The 24126-nt window shown below is 38.8% G+C and overlaps 1 protein-coding gene across 2 annotated transcripts in view; it reads right to left on the bottom strand.

Moving 5' to 3' along the window:
* LOC139470299 (excitatory amino acid transporter 1-like) overlaps positions 1–24126 on the bottom strand; it is a 98859-nt gene continuing 74733 nt past the window's right edge. For both annotated transcript variants that reach the window (XM_071252660.1, XM_071252661.1), the window contains exons 4-8: positions 23095–23278; positions 20783–21016; positions 17827–18021; positions 4755–4889; positions 1–3689 (exon numbers count right to left, since the gene is read on the bottom strand). In XM_071252660.1, coding sequence (XP_071108761.1) covers positions 3524–3689; positions 4755–4889; positions 17827–18021; positions 20783–21016; positions 23095–23278 — 914 coding nt within the window. In that variant the 3' untranslated portion in view covers positions 1–3523. The remainder of the gene's footprint in view (positions 3690–4754; positions 4890–17826; positions 18022–20782; positions 21017–23094; positions 23279–24126) is intronic.

The raw sequence follows: 24126 nt of genomic DNA, 5'->3' as shown, positions 1-24126 counted from the left end.
ATACTTTAATGCACTCTACAGAGTCCTACATAATCTAGAACAGGATGAAGGAGACACAACACCATGGGAAATGCGCATACTAAACCATTGATACTATCATATCTATTCACTGCAATGACAAGCTCCATTCACATTATATGTTAACTGACAGTTCCTTTTATCGCAAGCTGAACACTTTATATTTTAAGTTCTGCTGATAAATCGGGCATATTATAGAAGGACAACCTACGCTTTGTATTACCGTCTCATTTAAGAGAAATATTTCAGTTTTTAATTTCATAATTTTATGATGGTTAGCGATGTCATATGATCTGCAATGTCATTCAAGTGTCTGGATATTATTGGTATCGGTTAGGTCAAATTATCATTACAAAATTGATTTGAAATAACACTTACAAATATAATGTGCAGTAAACGTAACATTCATATGAAAATATATATACAAATGTAAACTAGTTGTTGCTCATTAAATGGAATGAAGAGAGTGATCTAAAAATAAACAACAATTCTAAGTAGCACCAATCTAATAATCTAAAAGAGAAATAAACATGAAACATGTGCAGTTAGTTCTGTAGATAATAATTACTCTAAGCATAAGATTTGTGAATTGCTGTTTCATTACACATCAAGGACATTCTTGAATGCAGAGAAGACACATACAATCCGACTTGGTATTCGACGTATTTCAGTGATGAATCTAACAAGAACAAATGACAAATTGCGAAGCTATTGACATTTTGATGATTGACACAAACTAGACGGCCTATCGTACTTGCCATCACGTGATCACATGTATGTATAAGCAACGCTCTTGTCACACAAAAAGTGCAGGGTTTCATGTTGTTTGCAACAATACAGGATATCAGTATATGGGTCCTTTGTTTATGTGTTCATTGAACACAAAGTCCCAAATTAATTCCTTACGACATAAAGGCAAACACAATATTATGAAACATCTGAAGTAATACTATCAGGAGAAGTTTGCGTGAAACAAGGGTGGTCTTAGAACAGCACCCTGACAACGTCCTTTTAAGTAATTTGAGGAAATGTACCACACAATGCATACGATGTATGTAATTTGTATTAAATGTTGTTTGTTTGTTTTGTGCTACTTCAAATCATAACAAGATAAAAGGGTATATGTTTACTCATACAACAAACATAGTGTATGACATAACAAAAAATGACAAACAATGCTTATATACAGTAAATACACCCCCGACAATGAGGGTGGTGATCCTGAATTGCGTCAACATATCAAAATATAACATGGGTGATAACTCAATAACGTATCTTAAAAACTCTAAATAACAAGGTTTAATATCAATAGTGCAACTGTAACGGCAAACACCATATAAACGTATAAATTCTAATGTTTGAGAGAATGCTGGTAATTCCACTGAATATTCCGAGTACAAATATATGTACAATTATTAATAATTATTAATAACGGATTTCTGTAATAACACGCACAACAAGAAAAAATAGAAACAACACGTGACCTATTGGAACATGATTCAATGTGTTTTCCAATGAAACATTTTTTAAAAACTGCCAAAGTAAACTTCAATTTTGTGTTTGGAAAATGTGAAATTTCTTTGAGTTAAGGTTTGATTGTCTAAACATAAGAAGGCATCGCTTCATTACATACATTTAATCATTAATTAACTTTAATCAAATGAATGATCCAAACAAACACATTGCGAACTGTTTCCGTCATGAAACCCTCAAGAAGAGATCATGTATAACGATATTATGACAATAGAATAGATGGTGACGTGCTCTGGAGCGACATATATTCCGAAATATTAACATTTGGTGACTTTTCATAAAGAAGAACCTTTTGAAATGGATTTTTGTTTATTGTTTATTTTTTTATTTTTCAAACTGTCCATCGGAAGGACCTTTATCTGTCTACATTATCTTCATGTAACAAGTGTTCTAACGACAGCAATATGACATATGGAAACTGATGGAGACAGTATTCTATTTCGTTATCGTTAAGGTATATGAAATGGCCTTAAGACATTCTAAATGTGTATGATTCATCTAAACTCGACGTTAACAAAGCCAAGGAGGATGTTCCAGAAAACAAAGCTATGGGGTGATTTAATGGTCTTTGATGAGTATATAGCTACTTCCAATAATATTTTCACAACCTTTTTGCCAATGGAAGAATTTCAATCTTCGAAAAATATCAGGGGAAAATATAATTGGTTTACTTTTGCAAGTATGATATTACAACTACATATACGCATATAAATATTGAAGAAATGATAGTAAAATTCATATATCTAAAATATCAACAATGAAAACTTCCATTGAAAGCAGATAAAAATATCATAGAAATAATATTCATATGTTCCGTGGCATCTACGTCGTTGTGTATGACGTCACAACCATATCTATTATTGAGTACAACCGTATTGAGTACAACCGTATTGAAGGTGTTCAGTACAACCGTATTTGACATTTCTCCCAATCCATGACCATTTGGCATACAAAGTTTGCCGTATTTCAAAATGTGCATTCAGTTCGCCTCGAAAAACACTATATTCTTTAGAAGGTTTTCATAGCCCCATTTTCTTAGACAAATGCAGTGAAAATGAACGCGTCTGCATCTAAAAGCATGCTTATCCAACTCTCTTTTAATTGAAACAAACGGAGCCTAGCATATGTAGATATGGTAACAAGAACTGAGCAGTAAATGAAAAGACAGGTTTTACATGCAGATGCAGTCTCCATATCACTGCCAGACAAAATCTTTAAAACTTTACACAGGCGTCCTAGGCCGTGTGTCCTAGACATTATGATACATGTTTGAATTTAGTTTTGCAGCTAGAATAAGAAAGTTGAAATTAGTAAACGATATTACGAAAAATCAATAAAACACAAAAAAGCAATACCTCCAGAAGTCATTACCTGATGCCCTTGGCGGTTTATACAAATGGTTATCAATATAATTGCAAAATGCAGCTTTGATATTACAGTGTAAATTCCCTGAGGTGCCCTGGGAAGTTTCATGTTAAGACCCTCTTTGCGTGCAACAGTCGACTCTCGCTATCTCGAACATTCACATTTCAAATTAATTCTCATCTCGAAATGACCTCATGTCCATGCCTCATCTGATTGCTCGATGTATTTATTTTCCCGATTTCGAGAAAACGAGAGTTCAATGTGTATAGCCTTTGTGGGAAATGACAGACTGTTATCAAAACCTGGACTGAACCTAGACTAGCCTTGCCTAGATGCATAGAAAACTAGTTGGCTTTCTCTTCTACCTCCCTGCATGATTGAGGGGATCTGGCAACAAATCATTCCGTTTACCTATCATTTAACATCGATATCCTTCGAGGGGCACTTCTTTCTGACTTTCGGCACCGCGAATAAGCAATATGTGTACGCACATGCGCACAGCAATCATCTTTCGTTTTTCGCTGCTTTCGTTTTGACAGAAGGTCAACATGGCAGTTGGAGACATTGCATATTGTTTATACGCATGCGGTGCGTGACGTCACTTCCTTTACACAGCAGTCATGGCGTTGCCCTCGTGGCCGTTGGGAACCTTCTCGGGGTTGGTGTCGAACATCTCGTGCTCTAAGGGAGGTAACTCGTCTTTGGATAGATGGTAGACCAGGCCCGCACCAAGACTGTCTCCCATTACGTTGATCATTGTCCTAAACCGGTCCCTGTAAGATTAACACAGACACTTATCAAAATGCTTGTTCTTCTTTTGAAAGGACACTGTCTTAGGATGCAGACGCGACGAGGTAGACTGTTTTCATTAATCGATTAATATTCCAGTTGGTAAAAGAATACATAATTTAAAAACATAATAAAAATCCAGTTGGTAATTTGATTCCAGACCAGACCTTCTGCAACATAAACCTTACTTCTATAGGTAGGTATTACAAGCATGTTGTCACTGAACACGAAGTTGAAAAGTTTATTCATTCAGCATTATTTCAGCTAGGCATTATCATAGACTTGCAGACAGTCCCTGGACCAGGCGAATATGTGACTGACAACATGAAGGCGGATCACCACCAAAGACACAACAATCAATCCGATCCCTGTATTAGGTCGTTTGTTTTGTTTTGTTTGTTGGTTGGTTAACGACGCTCACAGCAATATTACAGATATAAAATGTCTGTACATAATCGAGTCTGGACCAGACAATCCAGGCATTAAAACCCAAGGCATCGGCCTACGCAATTGGGATCGATGATATGCATCAACCAAGACAGGGAGCTTTACCACCGATCCCGTTAGACGCCTCTTACGACAAGCATAGTTCCCTTTTACGGAAAGCATGGGTTCTGAAGACCTATTCTACCCCGGATCTTCAAGGTGTGCGGGACGATGTAAATTGAATGAAAATATGTGCTTAAATCTTATTGGTTGAAATTGCTTGATGGGATCCCCTTTCACTGCGTATCAATACTAGGCATCCCCAAAATACAAAATACAAATAAGCCTGGTCCTGTAACACGGAATCCCGTGATGTCATCCACCTTATCATGATGTCATCGTATTCCAGAGTGACACCATGGCATTCCAGAGTCAAGCGAGAGAAAATTGTTAACAATTGAAACCTTCGGGTGTCACTGGCATTCCGAATAAACTGTCCAGTACTCAAAATCTGAACACATAATGTGTTTATCTCCTAAGTGAGGAATTTGCATTTTTCTAAATTGACATCAGCATTTGACTTGAAAATCTAAATACGTTCAGTCGGAAGTATAGTTACTCACAAGAACCAATCAACGACAAGAATAAGAGTGATATCGTCGACAGGGAGTCCCACTGCTGATAACACAATCACCATGGTAACCAAGCCAGCCTGAGGGACCCCCGCGGCTCCAATGGATGCTGCCGTGGCTGTGATACTAAAAAAGAAAAGGACTGATATTACAACGTGTAATCAACGTGTTTCAAACTATGAATTTAAATGCATATCAACGTGATTCAAACTTTGACTTTAAATGCATATCAACGTGTCTTAAACTATGAATTTTAATGCATACAAACATGTTTAAAAAAAGAAGAATTTGATTGCATATCAACGTGTTTTCAACTATGAATCTGAATGCATATCAACGTGTTTCAAACTATGAATTTGAATGTTTATCAGCGTGTTTCAAACTATGCATTTGAATGCATATCAGCGTGTTTCAAACTATGAATTAAATGCACATCTTCGTGATTTCAACTATGAATCTGAATGCATTTTAACGTGTTTCAAACTATGAATTTGAATGTATATCAACGTGATTCAAACTTTGACTTTAAATGCATATCAACGTGTCTTAAACTATGAATTTTAATGCATACAAACATGTTTAAAAAAAGAATTTGATTGCATATCAACGTGTTTCACACTATAAATTTGTGAACGCATATCAACGTGTTTCAAATTATGAATTTGTAAACGCATATCAACGTGTTTCAAACTATGAATTTGTAAACGCATATCAACGTGTTTCAAACTATGAATTTGTGAACGCATATCCACGTGTTTCAAACTATGAATTTGTGAACGCATAACCACGTGTTTCAAACTATGAATTTGAACGCATATCAACGTGTTTCAAACTATGAATTTGTAAACGCATATCAACGTGTTTCAAACTATGAATTTGTAAACGCATATCAACGTGTTTCAAACTATGAATTTGAACGCATATCAACGTGTTTCACACTATGAATATATGAACGCATATCAACGTGTTTCAATATATAAATTTGAAAACATGTCGAGTTTGAAACCATCTCGCACGTCCAAAATACGATCATTGTTATGTGAAACCGGATGCAACTTTAATCCTCGAACATTCAGTGTTACAATTCATTTTGATACAGACCCTGGACCACACTCTCTTCATTGCGGAAGTGACGTCACCACCTCTACAGCACCCTTAACAAAGCCCCGAATTACACTCGTTTGTGAGAGTAATTTGATAAGACGGTTATTTTCAGTGTCGTGCTAATCGAATCAGCTCAAAACCCCGCTAACGCATACCAATAGGCTGATCCTTGTTAAATGACATGTTTATCTAAGCAATGTGGCATTCATGAAAATATCAACTTTTTCCTGTCCTGAATTGAGAATAACATGCTATTTGACAAGACAAAGACAATGTTCTGAGAAATCTGCGTGATCTATCTTGAAGTGAGGTGAGGTGATATTGGGTTTAACGTCGCGTCCAAGATTATTGCACGTATATAGCGACGTGCATGTACGTGTGTGTGTTTATGTGGGGCTTGTACTAGTCCGGACTGATGCCGATTTATAGTGCTAGCCCACTGAGATACCATGCCGCAGTTTTAACATTAATACCCCTCAGACACAGTATATTGACTCCGAGCCGACCAGTCCTTGTTTTAACCCCTTAATGCCGAGCGCCAGACAGGGTTACAACAAGTACCATCTTTTAACGTCTTTTGGTATGAGGCGGCTGGGGATCGAACCCGGACCTTCCGCTCTCCGGGCGGAAGCTCTACCACTAGACCACGGAGGCGGTCGATCTATCTTGAAAGCCATAGTGGCATGACTGTTGTGTTTCACTTCCACAGTCCCCCACGCCTGACGCATAGTGATATTGAGTCACCCCCTTGGAAGAACCACAGGACTACTAGTTCCCTTGACTACCTGTTAGATGACTGAGTGATTGACTATTGTTTTGTTAACTTTCATCAATACTATCCAAATTAAAAAGAGTAAAACTTTCCATATTTATTGATAAAAAGTCAATTTTTCGGTTCATAAAATGTTCATACTACACAAAAGTGTTTTATTTGATGTTATTTTTTCCATACTAAAGTATGTGCAGTTCATAACTTTGAAAACCTGCAAATAAGTCCATACAACATTCACGTATAAAATATATATTTTTGTAAAATGAATATCTGTAGCATACAAATAATGACAACAAAGGCGATAAAACCCTTTCCACAGTCCTAAGAAATATCCTCTAAAAGCAGAGACGATTGTACGAGACTGACTATGTCATGAGCATGTGTTTACGAATCAGTATCAAATAGTGATACCAGGTGTTCGCGAAACTGAGCGTATCCTGCCCCATCGGTGGCACCTGTTACAACCACACGCAAAGGCAAGTCAATTATTCACGTGGGAAAAAAACGCGGGACACATGGTACAAATCAAAATAGGACATCAGACATATTTTTTATCACCGATGCGTCAAACTGGGAATATATCGTTTCAAAACCTTTACTGATGCCTTTGATTATAGTTATTCTCATAACGTTTTAAGAAAATATCTAATGACACTTTTTGAAATTTTCGAAGAAAGAGTGTCCTCAATTGTACCTCGACAGTTGTCTTTTGGGGAGAATTGTATCACTCGGAATCTATATATCAATTTGAAACAGATGGGGCCGTTTCAGGGCTCACGTGATCAGATGAGTTAATAAGTTGAAGGGATCAGTTATTTTGACAATGTCAGATCTCTGATATACTTAGAGCTTAAGCGTCTTCGACAAATTTACTTATTTTGATTTTGGCAATCCGAGCAGAGCTTCTGACCCGTGTGCATAAGGAAACAGATCAGCCATACTGGTAATAGGGCAGAATGAAACACCAAGGGTTAACGTTACACTTATAACCCACATTGAAAGCACTAGAGACAGTTGACCTGAAATAACATCAATTTAAAGAAACAAACAGTGTATATGTTGATTTCACATATGAAATTTGTAGCGGAAATATATCATTCATTTTCAGTTATGAGGTGAGGTGAAATGGGGTTTAACGTCGCGTCCAAGATTATTGCACTTATATAGCGACGTGCATGTACGTGTGTGTGTTTGTGTGGCTGCTTGTACTAGTCCGGACTGATGCCGATTTATCGTGCTAGCTCACTGAGATACCATGCCGCAGTTTAACATGAATACCCCACTCAGACACAGTATACTGACTCTGAGCAGACCAGTCCTTGTTTTAGACCCTTAATGCCGAGTGCCAGACAGGGTAACAACAAGTACCATCTTTTAACGTCTTTTGGTATGAGGCAGCCGGGGATAGAAACCCGGACCTTCCGCTCTCCGGGCGGACGCTCTACCACTAGACCACGGAGGCGGTCGCTTTTCAGTTATATTCACCCATCAAACATTTAATTTTACAAGATAAACGTTTTCATCAAAAGGTCTAAAGTGTCACTGAAATAATTTCTTATACTAAATATTCTGATGAATCGTATGACCTATTCATAAACCTCACATGGATATTCATGTTTTCTCTTGCATATATTCTTTCAGGGATTCGTGTAAATTGAAACTATCAAATACAAATGTTAAAATTTGGCAATGAAAGATTTGAGAGTTTTTGTTTCTTTTTATCCTGAACCATACCCTTTCTTTTCAGAGCTGATACCTGACGCAGATGCATTGTAATACATGCTTAAACTCACTGATTAACAAAATCTAATGCCTTTTTGGAAGGTAGGTTTTGAAATTCACATTTTAAATGGCATTTATTCTTATCACGTTACTGTATGCTCAATTCATCTATTACATCTTGACAACGAGAACGGAATATTGATATTGATTTCTCACATGAGGTGGACAAAAAACCCAGGAAGGAGTAACCAGCATAAGCTCTGAATTCCAATGAGATAAATCTAATTTATCTTCTTCAACACAAAAGCAACCTCTGTCTCTGCGGAGTATAAACTGTTTATTGTATAAGGTGTACAGACCGTTAAAGCTAGAACGTAGGAAATTAGCTGCTGCCACCATCATCATGTTATCACTATCATATTTTTTTCATCATCATGTTATGATTAATACTCAAAACAAAACGTTAACGTTAATTCCTGTATATTCGTGGGTAAATAGCCGTGTTCTTGGAGACTTACATGAAAAATAATTTTAATAAATTAACAATTTTGGAAACAAACAAGATACATATGACGGATTACACCCAGAACTGACTGGATCTTCGTGTGATATGCAGCTGCAATGTTTCATGTATTTAGATAAACTTTTATTCTAAAAAACATGTTTCAGTACGTTCACCCGTTTCTCTGTCATTAAATTGTTTTTATTAAAAGTCAAAAATCGATTTTTAAACAGATTCCAGCTTACAAGATTGCCAGATATTGCCTTAATGAATAGATTTTATGGCTTTCATATTAGAAGTAGCAAATGGTGAACAGATTTAATAAACGGAATAACGATAATGTGAGGTTGGGTAAGGCTCAATATTCACTCGTTACGTGAGTGAGTGAGTGAGCATGGTTTTACGCCGCTTTTAGCAATATTCATGCAATATCACAGAGGGGGACACCAGAAATGGGCTTCACACATTGTACCCATGTCGGGAATCGACACTCGTTACGCGTGTACATTTTACTGATTATGATTATCATCACGACAGGCTGCTTACACCTCCCCAATGACTCAATTATTCAAGACCCATGAAGGTCAGGGGTAGAATAGGTCTTCAGCAGCCCATACTTGCTGTAAAAGACGACTAACAGGATCGGGTGGTAAGGCTCGCTCACTTGGTTGATGTATGTCATCGTATCCCATTTGCCTGGATCCATGTGTATGATGTCAATCACTGGATTGTCTGGTCCGGGCTAGATTATTAACAGACCGCCGTCATATAGCTGGAATATTGCTGAGTGCGGCGTTAAACAACAAATAAACAAACAAACAAACAAACAATTACTCAATACCAAAACTACGTTGATACAATATCTGTTACTGAATGCTCATTTCAAGAACCAGGCTTTGGAATACAATGGCAAGCTTGCAATTTATTTACAAATTATATCATTGACCTGGTTCTGAACCTCAGTGGTCCTATGTCTTCGTGAACTGCAAATGACGTTATTAGATCGGAGGAGCTATTGCAGATAGATGCTCAGGTATACCCCAACGCATCATCTCAAATACATAGCAACAAATGACCATTTAGTCTTTTCATGTTAATAATATGACATTTTATGCAGAATTGATACTTTTTGGAGTTAAAGAGAACATAAAAACAGATAAAGTGTTTAATGTACTGTTACTTATTGCAAAATTCTATTCATAGATGCAAATTCAAAAATACAAAACCTTATTTTCATGTATATAAAAAGGAAGCTTTTTCACGATACAACATTGAAAAAGATATTGCTTTCAAGACAGGTAATCAACAGAAATTCTATGGTGCTTGGATGCTGTATCATCAACTTTTCGAAAAAGAAGAGCAGCTTTCATCCTTATGTTAGTTTTATACTTCAGACTTTAATGTTTTAGACCATGTACCTTCCTACACTGCAATATGATATATGAACTTTAAAAGTTTATGCTTACTTGATATATGCAGTATGTTTGTATTACTACAGTGAATGTGTGAGTGAGAAGTGTGTTATGTTCTGTAAAAAAGTAAGATGTACTGATAAGTTGTGCTGTGTGTCATGGGCTTTCTGCTGCCCTGGGCGGAAGCACATTTTAAGTAACAGGTACATCTTTTCAAAAACAATAAAATAAAAAAGGAATTTGAAACAAAAGTTCGTATCTTGGATAATTTATGTACGTGTATGTGTATACTTTTAACTGAATCTCTGAAACTGTAGTTGAAATAGAATACAATCGAACTGAATAATTGGGATACAGTCCCCCCCCCCCCCCCCCCCCCCACACACACACACACACCCCACACACACCCCGCCCCACCCCATCACCCCCAACCTACACACAGAGACATATAATTTACTCTAACAATATAAAGCGTCATTTATTGGTGAAGGCATCTTACAAGAGCACTGTTAACATCCACTTCAAACAGTTCCGCAAACCTATGACGTCGTCCCCCTTGGTACAGTAAACTACGTTTATAACGAACACGCTTATAACGAACTGACCGATATAACGAACTTATTTTTTAGTCCCGACCATTTGTTGTATAAATGCTGTATATATGCTTATAACGAACTACGGTTATTACGAACTAAAATTAGTGGTCCCTTTGAGTTCGTTATAACCGAATATATATAGGATACATATGAGGAGGGTTTGCAGTCACGTTGATACTTCTCTGCATGGGATGGTTACACGTTGCGTTGATGGGTTGATTACATTGATTGTACCCACTCCTACCAAAGAGAGACCGCCTCCGTGGTCTTGTGGTAGAGCGTCCGCCCGGAGAGCGGAAGGTCCAGGGTTCGATCCCGGGCCGCGTCATACAAAAAGACGTTAAAAGATTGTACTTGTTGTTACCCTGTCTGGCGCTCGGCATTAAGGGGCTAAAACAAGGACTGGTCGGCTCGGAGTCAGTATACTGTGTCTGAGTGGGGTATTCATGTTAAACTGCGGCATGGTATCTCAGTGAGCTGGCACTATAAATCGGCATCAGTCCGGACTAGTACAAGCAGCCACACAGACACACGTACATGCACGTCGCTATATAAGTGCAATAATCTTGGACGCGACGTTAAACCCCATTTCACCTCACCTCACCTACCAAAGAGAGAGTTGAAAGATTTCGAAGTTTAGAGGTCATCATATCTGCACACGGCATGTTCATGAGTTGGAATAAGGACATATGTTAGAAAGGAGTACTTTGACCACAATAAAATACTAATGACATCTTTATGATGTTATCCCGTCATTTCCTTGTTAATCTAAATTTTAAATTATTCTTTTTCTATATCTTTTGAAGTGAAGACATTTCTTTGTTGGCCTATATGACATTACATCGCAGACCATAATAAATGTTTTGTCATCAAATTCTCCTGACAAAGTTATCTCATTCAAACATAATGATGCCTCTTACAAAGAAAAGCCATCCTCTGGTACCGTTATAATCACAGGTCGCCTTCTCCGTGTGAATATATATTTATACGTTTATGATGATTCCTTTATGGGACTTCACCAGCATAATTGGTTATTAACTCAGCATGAGGTTTGTATAAAAACCATTATCCACCTTTACCGTACCTCGCAACAGTGATTAGATGTAGTCGAAACAACAGAAGTAACTATAGCCATTAACAACCACAAATAGCACCCCTCAGCAGGAAGACGACCAACAAACATTGATAAATGTGACCTTTAAGAAACAAGAGACCAGTAATAGAAATCTCCTCTAAAAGGCAATTCTGAGTATCCTACACAAGCGAACATCCGGGGAAGAGCTAATGGTTTCTTTGTTCTTTGTGCTAACGACAGCGCTGGAACCACCATGATGAGTGGTGCCAGTAAAATGCAAATCATTAAACATAACGATCACTACCTAGGTTCCAAGCATCGATGACCCGATGACTACGTGGAACAAAGGCATTCTATTTACCAGTTTATATGTTTTCTTTTTAACGCAAGCCTTATTCCTTATCGTAAATTTTCCAGCGATGTATCTATTTGAAATATTCATGTAATGTAGTGACTACTTAACAAAAATGGTTTATTTGAAGTTTATTTATCAACACACAAGAACTTGCAGTTCAAAAGTTTCAATTCCTGCAAATATATGTTTATACAAAGTCTGCACAGCATTCATGTATAAAATATCTATTTTTGTAAATCAATATTTGAGGTAAAAACAACAACAATGATAATAGAAGCGACAAAACCCTTTTCACGTTCAGAAGTGATATACGCTAAAACAGATGATTGTGCCATCCGACTTCCCCATGAGCATGTGTTTAAGAATCATTATCAAATATATCAGCAATGATGGCAGGTGTTCACGAAAATGCACGTGTAACTGCGAGAAAATGTGTGAATTATATACGAATGCATTGAGAGCTACCTCCAACACGAATCAATACTCCTAGCTCCACATGGCTTTTGTACTCCAAGGGACTTAACTCCACCTCGCTGTAGATGAACGACGGAACGGTAAACACGGCGCTTCTCTCGTAAAGTTTCGCAGACACTATCCCTTATTGGATTGATTTTAGACCAATCACCATTATTCTTCAAACTAGGATCTGCAAATACTGTTTGCCCAACGAACTATCATAGCGTCCAGATTGATCGTATCGGGGCGGGGGGTTTCAGTGATAGCCCAAGGTTCTCTGGGTCTGTTCCTATCCCTGCAGATAATGGGATTTTCTGTGTAAGAGACCCAGAATGCATGTGACAGTGCTGAAATAATTGATTGTCTTTGGCATGAGTAAAACTCGACTTTTTCCCCAAGACAAGGAAAGCTTGATGATAAATGAAGTAAAACTAGTTGACAGTTTACCCTATTAGCCAAGCAAGCCCTACTCTGCAAAGGGAGATAATTGAATTTTCATGATTTGCTTTTATCGATTTTAGGAGATATCTTTCTTAATAGGCATGCAGTTCGTGAAGAAAAAAACATGCATTTTGGTGCTTTGTACAATACAAGACCAGACGAATGTGCACGTGTGATAGTATTGATTTTTCTTTTTCCAGAAACTTGAATAGACAGAGAACGGGTATAAATATTACATAGCTACGTTTATAATCTAAATGCACAATCTCAACAATCCTCACTTATTTTTGCAACTTAGAAATCAGTCACCTTTGAGAAACACCAATCGATGCTAACAGTGGTAGGATGTCTCTAATATGTGTAGCAATTCTGGTAATATTGATTTTCGTACAAAAATACAACGTACCCTCTATAACAAATCAACTTTCATGAATAAATTATCCTTAACGTCAGCACCTTCTAAAACTGTTCGCCACCAGAGAATCACTTGATAATGAGAATGCTATGAGTATGTAAACCAACACTCAAAATGATTGTTTTTGTTCATTTCCATTACGAGTGTTCCTTACACACAATAACCCGTCATATTTGGTTGTTCTTGTCACTTAAGCATAGAATAGATTACTTCTTTTTATAGATCGACTGCCTCCGTGGAAGAGTGGATTGAGCGTCTGCCCGGAGAGCGGAAGGTTGCAATTGGTGGTTCGATCCAAGGCAGCGTCATACTAAAAGACGTATGGTACTTGTTGTTACCCTGCCTGGCGCTCTGCATTAAAGGGATAAAATAAGAACTGGTCGGCTCGGAGTCAGTATGCTGTGTCAGTATTTGAGTGGAATATCCGCTAGCGCTATTGGAAACGTTTGGGATAGCACAAGAAGCCACACACACAGACACATGCATGCACGTTGCTCCTGGGGTGCAATACTATTGAACCCGGCGTTACACCCATCCACCTCCCCACCGCAAACTTTTGTAGATGAACCAACTTCATCTTGTTTTTATATATGATAATGTTATTCGTGTTGTTTTATTGTTTAACGCCGCACGCAGCATTATTTCAGGTGTATAAAGGTGGTCTGAAAATAATAGAGTCTGAACCTGACAATCCACAGTTGATATTGTGAGCGATCCACGTCGTAGGGGCTCGATGCCACCTTATAAACCAAGTCACCAAGCCTGACCACCTGATTCACTTGGTCGCCTCTTACGATATCAAAATGTTCCTTTTTATGAAAGATGAATATGGTTCTTTGTACATACTATCAACACCGCCGAACACAAAAAAATTTGCGGACTATTTTATCCAATTCTCTATGCTAAATTATACACTTTGAATTATCTGAATGTTTAACTGATCATAGAGACTAGATAATTAGATTTTTAAAGAAGAGCCAACTCCAACACTTGCAAAAACAACAAAAAGACGTCTTATGGGACACCTGGCATTAAAGGTAGATGCGTCATTGTAAGACCCGATTAATATAAGATGTAAAATGTTGTTCGTGAATAACGTTACTGTGCCTTATTAAACCCTCGGGGGATTCCCTACGCCGCGTTGGAAACCCGAATGGTTTTCACTATCACGGAGAAACCATAAGCGTCCCAAGACTCGTCCAGGCATAATGAACGTCCGCGCTTCGCCATTTTAACACCGCTTTGATAAGTACCTGGAGAGTTAGACTTCTAAGGCCAACCGAGGCATTAATCCGATCATTATTACCTTGGGGTGTCGTTATGTTGTCCATGTGATCACGGCTCGTGACTACCTTATGATAAAGAATTGGTATACACGCGATGCCATAGTTGGCGGCTTCGATAGGACTCCAACGACAGTTTGTCACATTGTCGTCACGTGATCTCTTTACCGACCCCCTGCAGATTAATAATGTTCAAAGTTGGCTAATCATGGACCATTCCAGTACCGTTAGTGAGCAATTTTTAATTAAATAGCATCTATGTCGGAGTGTCCAGCTGGGATCACACTACCTGTGACCATTAATCTGTCTCTAGGTCATTGTCCTGGCACAAATTATTTATGTGTCTCCAATATCCTTGACAGGGACGTCAGTCTCCGTACCACCGCTCTGCTGAGGAATGGCAATAAAATACAAGCACTCCATCCCGTCATTTATCTAGGGGATTGCATTTAATGTGATTGTCTTTCATGCTGAACCTCCCTAACCGCCTCAGTGGTCTAGAGGTAGAGCGTTCGCCCGGAGAGCGGAAGGTACGGGGTTCGATCCCAAATCTGCACCCAGTTCCATCTTATTTGTTTGTGTGTTGTCTAACGCCGCACTCAGCAATATTCCAGCTATATGACGGCGGTCTGTTAAATAATCGAGTCTAGACCAGACAATCCAGTGATTGACATCATGAGCATCGATCCACGCAATTGAGTGAGTGAGTGAGTGAGTGAGTGGGTTTAACGCCGCTTTTAACAGTATTCCAGTTATATCACGGCGTGTCAGCTTAATGTGGGAGGAAAGCCCGAAGTGATGCAGGTCTCAGATCCAAGCAATTGAGATCTATGACATGCACTAAACAAGTCAGCGAGCCTGACCACCCGATCCCGTTAGTCGCTTTTCACGGCAAGCATGGGTTGCTGAAGACCTATTCTACCCCGGATCTAGACCTATTCTACCCCGGATCTTCACGGATCCGTGAAGATTCCGGGGTAGAATAGGTCTTCAGCAACCCATACTTGTCGTTAGAGGCGACTAACGGGATCGGGTGGTAAGGCTCGCTGACTTGGTTTATGCACGTCATCGTATCCCAATTGCGTGGATTGATGCTCATGATGTCAATCACTGGATTGTCTGGTCCAGACTCGATTATTTACAGACCGCCGTCATATAGCTAGAATATGGCTAAGTGCGGCGTTAAACGACAAACCAACCAACCCATCTTCACGGGTCGCATCCCTTTCCATTTTGGATGGAGTACAAAACATAATGAAACAAAAACACTCAAAATGGGAGACGTCTGTAGATACAAAACGTCAATGACAGAGGACAACCAGTCTCGAGTATCTGCCGAAACAGAACAGGGAACACTGTAATGATATGTATGCATGAATCACAGAAATCAGTGCTAACACCATGTGTTCCCGACGTCATGTCGGTTGGGTCCATACTTAACATCCTCCATAAAGAATAATCTCTTCACTGCCAGATCTAGAAGAGAATACTTGTTACGTTTTCCATAGTATCCCGACTTCAAAGGTAGAAACTAAACCGCTTCTATTCAATCGATCCAAACTAATCTATTCGAAATAAAATCCGTAAACCATCCCAAAAGAAAAATGCAGAACATGACATGTTTTCAAAGTGGAAGAGTGATGCTGATGCGTGTTTCAATCCCTCTTAATACAACTAGTTGTATCTGGTAGTATCACTTGTCTCGCACTGTGAGGAAATTAGTCTGAGGAGCTTACGTTGAAAATGATGGATGTAACTAAACTTGTTTGTTCCCATTGTTATCAGATCACTGCCAAGGCTTGTTCCACGCACCTGTTTATTATATGGAACTGGTTCAAAAGCCACAGTACCCACTGACAATTGCCAGCTCAGAGAGGAAATTTCCTGCCCGACTTGTATTTAGCCACCGACCCGCAGGAAGAAATGATGGGCAAATATGATTAATATTTTAGTGTCTGTGGACAAGTGGAATATTCATAAGAATGGAATAACGTTCTCCAGATCGGTGTTATGTCAGTAACCACACTTCTTATTCCCGTGTTTATCATGCTGTGAAAGACGTCCCGGATGAGACTGTGAATGAATTATTATCTATTAAGACGGGAGGATGGAGACTTGGTCCAGATTGGACCGATTTCTGATAAATATGAAACATCAACGCCGGAGAATAATAACCACTCTCGATCTGCGGCCGATACAGATTGCGTTGGTGTAAAAGGGCAGATATCAGTGACAATTATATGACTGGGCAACCACAAATCAACGATGACACATCCTCCACGCAATGCACGGACCTATCACGGTTGTTATTGTATAGCATGGACGTGTGGCCAAATACATGTTGTTGTTTACTCCTAAACAAGAGATCATTTAAACATTCAACATTTATGTCAGTTGACTGTATGGGACGAACCTATACATGTATGCCGTGCCCCCCCCCCACCCCCACCCCCCCCTCCCATCCCTTCCCTGCCCTCCCTAACACCCATCCCCCTTGGTGTCGTAGGTTGGATGGCCTAGGCTTTGACATTTCCGTCTATGACAGTTGACATTTCTGTCTTTGACAGTTGACATTTCTATCTTTGACAGTTGACATTTCTATCTTTGACAGTTGACTTTTCTGTCCATGACAGTTGACATTTCTGTCCATGACAGTTGACATTTCTGTCTATGACAGTTGACGTGCCTTTGCGTGTGTTTGTGACGGGTGCCGTCGGCGAGGCAGGATACATTCACCATTTGGCGAACACCTGGTATCATCACTATGTGATTATGAATCATGAACGGATGTTTAGGATACAGTCGGAATTGTAAATCGACTCCGTTTTTGGCAAAGATTTCTCATAAATATGGAAAGGGATCAATCGTTCATATTAACAAATTGGAAGGGCAGCTGAAATAAGAATAATCCCATGCCCATAATAATTTACCTGATAGTGACAACCTTTCCAAAGTCCATAGACATGTGGTTGACTTGGGCAATGAAGAGTGCAGCTACAGCCTCGTAGAGCGCGGTACCATCCATGTTTATCGTGGCACCGACTGGGATGACGAAGCTGCTGACTCGAGGGTCCACGTGGTTATTGTGCTCTAAACAGTGTAATGTCACGGGCATGGTTGCCGAGCTGAAACATAAGGACAGTGTTAAGCTATGGGTGATGAGTTATAAGCTGGTTCTGAGTCATTCGGGCAGTTAGTACGTGGGTAATCAAGCGGTTCTCTAACCAGTGTAGGGCGGTCGGGTAGCCTAGTGGTTAAAGCGTTCGCTCGTCACACCGAATACCCGGGTTCGAATCCTGACATGGGTACAATGTGTGAAGCCCATTTCTGGTGTCCGCCGCCGTGATATTGCTCGAATATTGCTAAAAGCGGCGTAAAACCATACTCACTCACTCTAACCAGTGTAAGGCTAGCACCTTCTTTTGAGGTGAGGTAAGGTGAAATGGGGTTTAACGTCGCGTCCTACATTATTGCATCTATATAGCGACGTCCATGTACGTGTGTGTGTTTGTGTGGCTGCTTGTACTAGTCCGGACTGATGTTGATTTATAGTGCAAGCCCACTGAGATACCATGCCGCAGTTTAAAATGAATACCCCACTCAGACTCCCACGCGACCAGGCCTCGTTTTAGCCACTTAATGCCGAGCGCCAGACAGGGTAACATTAAGTACCATCTTTTAACGGCTTTTGGTATGACGCGGCCGGGTGTCAAGCTGGTGATCTACTGACTTACATGATCACATGGTCTGCCCTAGACTATTACTAAGTCACTGAAACTATGTCGTTAAAATATTTCTTCGAAAGAACCTTTCCTCTTCTGCTGTGTTAAGCAAACTAGACTTGGTTAGTTTGATCTAGACTTGCAGAGGCTTTTAGTAAAATAAAATACCTAAAATCATACAGGTACAGGAGTGGGTCTGCCCCTCTGGTGTAACCCTTGACTTATTTGCCTATAGTATTAGTCGCTGATATTAATTCACGTGGTCTTATTGTTTTATTTATTCGCGTGATCTGAATGCTTTTCCGTTACCGTGAACGGTCAAATGTATTGGTACTAATTTGATAAGATGAACACTTTCAATCTCAAATTGAAGTTCCCATATTGCAAATATTACACAGGAAAAGGCACCAGATATTTTTTGCGGAGCAAACTAGGGTACCAAATAGTTTTTGGTGGCGTAGGAGCACTGAACTGATTCACGATGTAATCAAACACCTACATGTATCACATGCCGACTGGCAGGCCCATTAAAAACACGAGGTAAAAATATCCTTATATCAAAGCTGATGTAAGCAGCTCATGGTATTGTCCATGTGAATTTGATTTTACGCCGCTTTTAGCAATATTCCAGCAATATCACGGCGGGGGACACCACAAATGGGCTTCACACATTGTACCCATGTCGGGAATCGAACCCGGTCGTCGGCGTGACGAGCGAACGCTTTAACCACTAGGCTACCCGGCCGCCCCTTCATTGCACAGTGTAATAACAGAAATAGTTACACGGCTTGACAGAATGGGTAACGAACAAATAGGAAGCCCTTGTCCCCAGTACCAGCTCGGAACTAAATAGAAATATACTCCATGCCATCCAAACAATCATCGGATGTCACAGCTACAAGTATTTTGCATTAGCTCGTCGTGAGGAAGTTGTTCCCTGGCAATGTCGGATCGGACATAACCATTATACTCAGTCCTTCCTATCAGAATGAGAAAACACTCCACAGGGAACACCCTGAGATAGACTACTTTCTTGAAAACATACATGAATGTTGGGGCTTTGCGTTTGTTAAATGATTTATTTGTAAAAAAAAATTGCCATTTTTTCTCTTTCTAACTTTCTGGTTGTAACTTTGTACAAGAACGTACTCAGTAAAGACAGATATGAAATATGTGATTATGCTATATGAAAAAACTTCAACATGTTGTTGTTCATTTACATAAAAATATTCTGGAATTATGTTGCAGTACTTTACAAAAGGTGATGGATGGTCGGATAGCCTAGTGGTTAAAGCGTTGGCTCGTCACGCAGAAGACTTGGCTTCGAATTCTGACATGGGTACAATATATTAATGTGTGAAACCCATTTTTGGTGTCCCCGGCCCTGATATTGCTGGAATATTGCTAAAAGTGGCGTAAAACCATACTATCTCACTTGGTAAAATTCCAAGATACTCAGTCCTTTGTGTATACAATAGCAGTGAGTGAGTATATTTTTACGCCGCTTTTAGCAATATTCCAATTATGTCACGGCGGGTGACACCAGAAATGAGCTTCACATATTGTTCCCATGTGGGAATCGAACCCGCTTCAAGCTTCTATAGACATAATTTACAATAAATAAACATTATTGTTCTCAAATCAGTACATGTGTTATATTGTAATATGAATTTTTAGTTTTCCCAGCTTTGTTTAACAAATAGTGAGTGAGTGAGTTGTGTTTAACGCCGCTTTTAACAGTATTCCAGTTATATCACGGCGTGTCAGCTTAATGTGGGAGGAAAGCCCGAAGAGATGCAGGTCTCAGACGTTTACCACTTCGGTGAAACCCACGAGGACGGGTATGGTGCACGGGTATGGATTCGAACCCACAATCATAGGTTTCTGGCGTGCCCAAGGGACGCAACTCTTCACAGCGAATCACGGCGCCTTAGACGACTGGGACACCCGTGCCCCCTGCATACCGAATAAACCATGGGCTACTTTAGAAAGGGTAAAAGCAGCTTGGCACGTGGGGCACGACAAGAAGCTATAGTATGGATGTACACTAACGGTAATCTAACGGTAAACAAGAAGGCATGTCATACATGTATAACAACAGGGCCGAACTGTCATCAAGCCTGGCCCTAAAAGAGTATAACAAAGTGCCCCTATCAGCACGCACCTCGATGATGTCCCGAATGCAGTGGCCATAGCTTGAGATATGCCGTAAATGAACCTGTATGGGTTTTGCCGCGTACAGAGGACGTAGAGCCCAGGCAGCACCACGACGCCATGCACGGCCAGACCACACAGCACTGTGATAAAGTACAGCCCGACCTTTCCAAGCAGAACCCCGAAATCTTCCATCTCAACGATCTTAGCTGCGATGAGGAAGGCGATACCCACGGGAGAATACCTGTCCAAACATTTCAATATATATCTCTCATCCTGGTTTTAATATAAGGGTAAAGGAGAATTCTTACGGAAACCTTTTAGGACCATTTGTTTTTTCTTTTTTTCTTGAAATTTCAAGATACTAAGTTGAAATTTCAAGATACTAAGTTGAAATGTCAAGATACTAAGTTGAAATTTTAACTTAGTATCTTGAAATTTCAAGATAGTATCGAAAAAAAAAATAGAAAAAAAAAAATGGCCCTTAAAGGCTTCCGTAAATTCTAGTCAAGAAGTACAGTTATAGAAAAAAAGCCATAAAATCGCATTACTTTACCTTCCTTAGTAGGAAATAGACAATGTATACAAGGTACCCAAAGAAATGACGTGTGACGCAGCGAAAATAATAGCTATAGACTTTAGCAACATTTTGCTGTTGTACCTCGGCAGATTTGGAATTTTGAAGCAAACAAGTAAAAGTCATCATTGATTTTTCACTTTTTGTACCTTTTGGTTTAAGTTTTGAAACTGGCAATTATTTGTTATGATATCATAGCATCATCGAACAGTTAATGCCTTATTTGGTCTTCTTGCAATAATGCACCAGCATAAATTATCATGAGGTCACCAGGTGTTCACGAAACGGATGCAGACGTCCCAGTTTACCACGAGCACCTGTTTTTGCAGACTGCCAATGATGTACTCATTGTTCCTGATGCTATAGCAGATGTTGCCATTTGATGTGAACCTGCTCCTATTTCAGCAATGTTACTAAGGACCGAACATTTGATTTTATAGCGCGGAATGGCATTGAATTTTTAAATGTACAAGAAACACTACAAAAACAGCATTTTTGTTTTTCAGTGGTGAATTGTCTTTTAAATGTACAAGAAAAACTTCAAAAAACTCATTTTTGTTTTTCAGTGGTGAATTGTCTTTTAAATGTACAAGAACACTACAAAAACAGTATTTTTGTTTTTCAGTAGTATTTTTGTTTTTCAGTGGTGAATTGTCTTTTAAATGCACAAGAAACACAACAAAAACAGTATTTTTGTTTTTCAGTAGTGAATTGTCTTTTAAATGCACAAGAAACACTACAAAAACAGCATTTTTGTTTTTCAGTGGTGAATTGTCTTTTAAATGTTCAAGAAACACTACAAAAACAGCATTTTTGTTTTTCAGTGGTGAATTGTCTTTTAAATGTTCAAGAAACACTACAAAAACAGTATTTTTGTTTTTCAGTGGTGAATTGTCTTTTAAATGCACAAGAAACTCTACAAAAACAGTATTTTTGTTTTTCAGTGGTGAATTGTCTTTTAAATGTTCAAGAAACACTACAAAAACAGTATTTTTGTTTTTCAGTAGTATTTTTGTTTTTCAGTGGTGAACTGTCTTTTAAATGTTCAAGAAACACTACAAAAACAGTATTTTTGTTTTTCAGTAGTGAATTGTCTTTTAAATGCACAAGAAACACTACAAAAACAGCATTTTTGTTTTTCAGTGGTGAATTGTCTTTTAAATGTTCAAGAAACACTACAAAAACAGTATTTTTGTTTTTCAGTGGTGAATTATCTTTTAAATGTACAAGAAACACTACAAAAACAGTATTTTTGTTTTTCAGTGGTGAATTGTCTTTTAAATGTTCAAGAAACACTACAAAAACAGTATTTTTGTTTTTCAGTGGTGAATTGTCTTTTAAATGTACAAGAAACACTACAAAAACAGTATTTGTTTTTCAGTGGTGAATTGTCTTTTAAATTTACAAGAAACACTACAAAACAGCATTTTTGTTTTTCAGTGGTGAATTGTCTTTTAAATGCACAAGAAACACTACAAAAACAGTATTTTTGTTTTTTAGTGGTGAATTGTCTTTTCAATGTACAAGAAACACAACAAAAACAGCATTTTTGTTTTTTAGTGGTGACAAATATTATTCCGTCTAAAACAAACAGAACATCCTTCCCAAACCCCCAAAGTATGACACTGCCCGGGCATGGGTTAACGTTCCAGCGATTGTATCTTTCATGTGTGATATATTGGAATACAATTTTTTACAAAAATACATTCATACTTTGCACACACCATACTGACAATATTGCATACCATATAAAGATGACAAACAGCTTCATCGTGACCTCTACGAGCGTGTTGCAGAAGTCCAGGATGGGCTTCCCCCGACCCTCCATCCGTCCCAGCATCACTCCGAACAGGATGGAGAACATGACAATCCCCAACACGTTCGTCTGGCCTGTACTCCCTGGCGCCGGGACCCATTCTGTTTCTGGTTCTGGGAGCAGAAATAATGCCATTATGGTCGGAATAAACAGATCGTCCCAACTGTGTGATTGTTAATCAGTGTCAGCACAACCACTTTAAGTCACATCTGCGTCTACCAGATGTTTACCTACTTTTTACAGTCTTGTATATTTGATATTTCAGATAGGTCCCCATATCGACAAATTTCTTCTAATGCTTACGCTACTCCCACAGAATCTAATATTTGTTACTAATGTACGACTAATTTTACATTGTTAGACATTTTATATCCCTTGACAACGTGGCATCAAGTCTTTGAAAGGCATTGAGAAGTGATACACATAAGAAAGATAAATCATGGATGTCAACTCCTTTATTATGAGGAACACATTGTTTCGGAGTATAAATGTGCTTACTCCTTCACCTGATGAAGGAGTAAGCATATACTCCGAAACGTTGTGATGAAGGAGTAAGCATATACTCCGAAACGTTGTGATGAAGGAATAAGCATATACTCCGAAACGTCGTGATGAAGGAGTAAGCATATAGTCCGAAACGTTGTGATGAAGGAGTAAGTATATACTCCGAAATGTTGTGTTCCTCATGATAAAGAAGTTGACATCCATAAATTCACTTCCTGACGAGGCATTGTATCAGTGTATAGTCGAGAAATACACAAGATGACCCATTAATGTACAAAATACTTATTATCTCCCTATTCCCTTTTGAACTAATGACGGTACTAAACAATTAATACTAGAATGGACAGCATATCTCTAAATAAATGTGTACGTCATGCCGTATATATGTACTGTTGGAGACGAATTCATGGCTATTTGTCCGCCTTTGAACAACTTGTTCTACAGACAGATACATTAC

Source organism: Haliotis cracherodii, unplaced genomic scaffold, assembly GCF_022045235.1.
Source record: "Haliotis cracherodii isolate W230 unplaced genomic scaffold, xgHalCrac1.p SCAF_20, whole genome shotgun sequence".
Classification (NCBI taxonomy): Eukaryota; Metazoa; Mollusca; class Gastropoda; order Lepetellida; family Haliotidae; genus Haliotis; species Haliotis cracherodii.
Note: the sequence above shows the minus strand (reverse complement) of the source record. Positions and strands in the feature narration are given on the sequence as shown.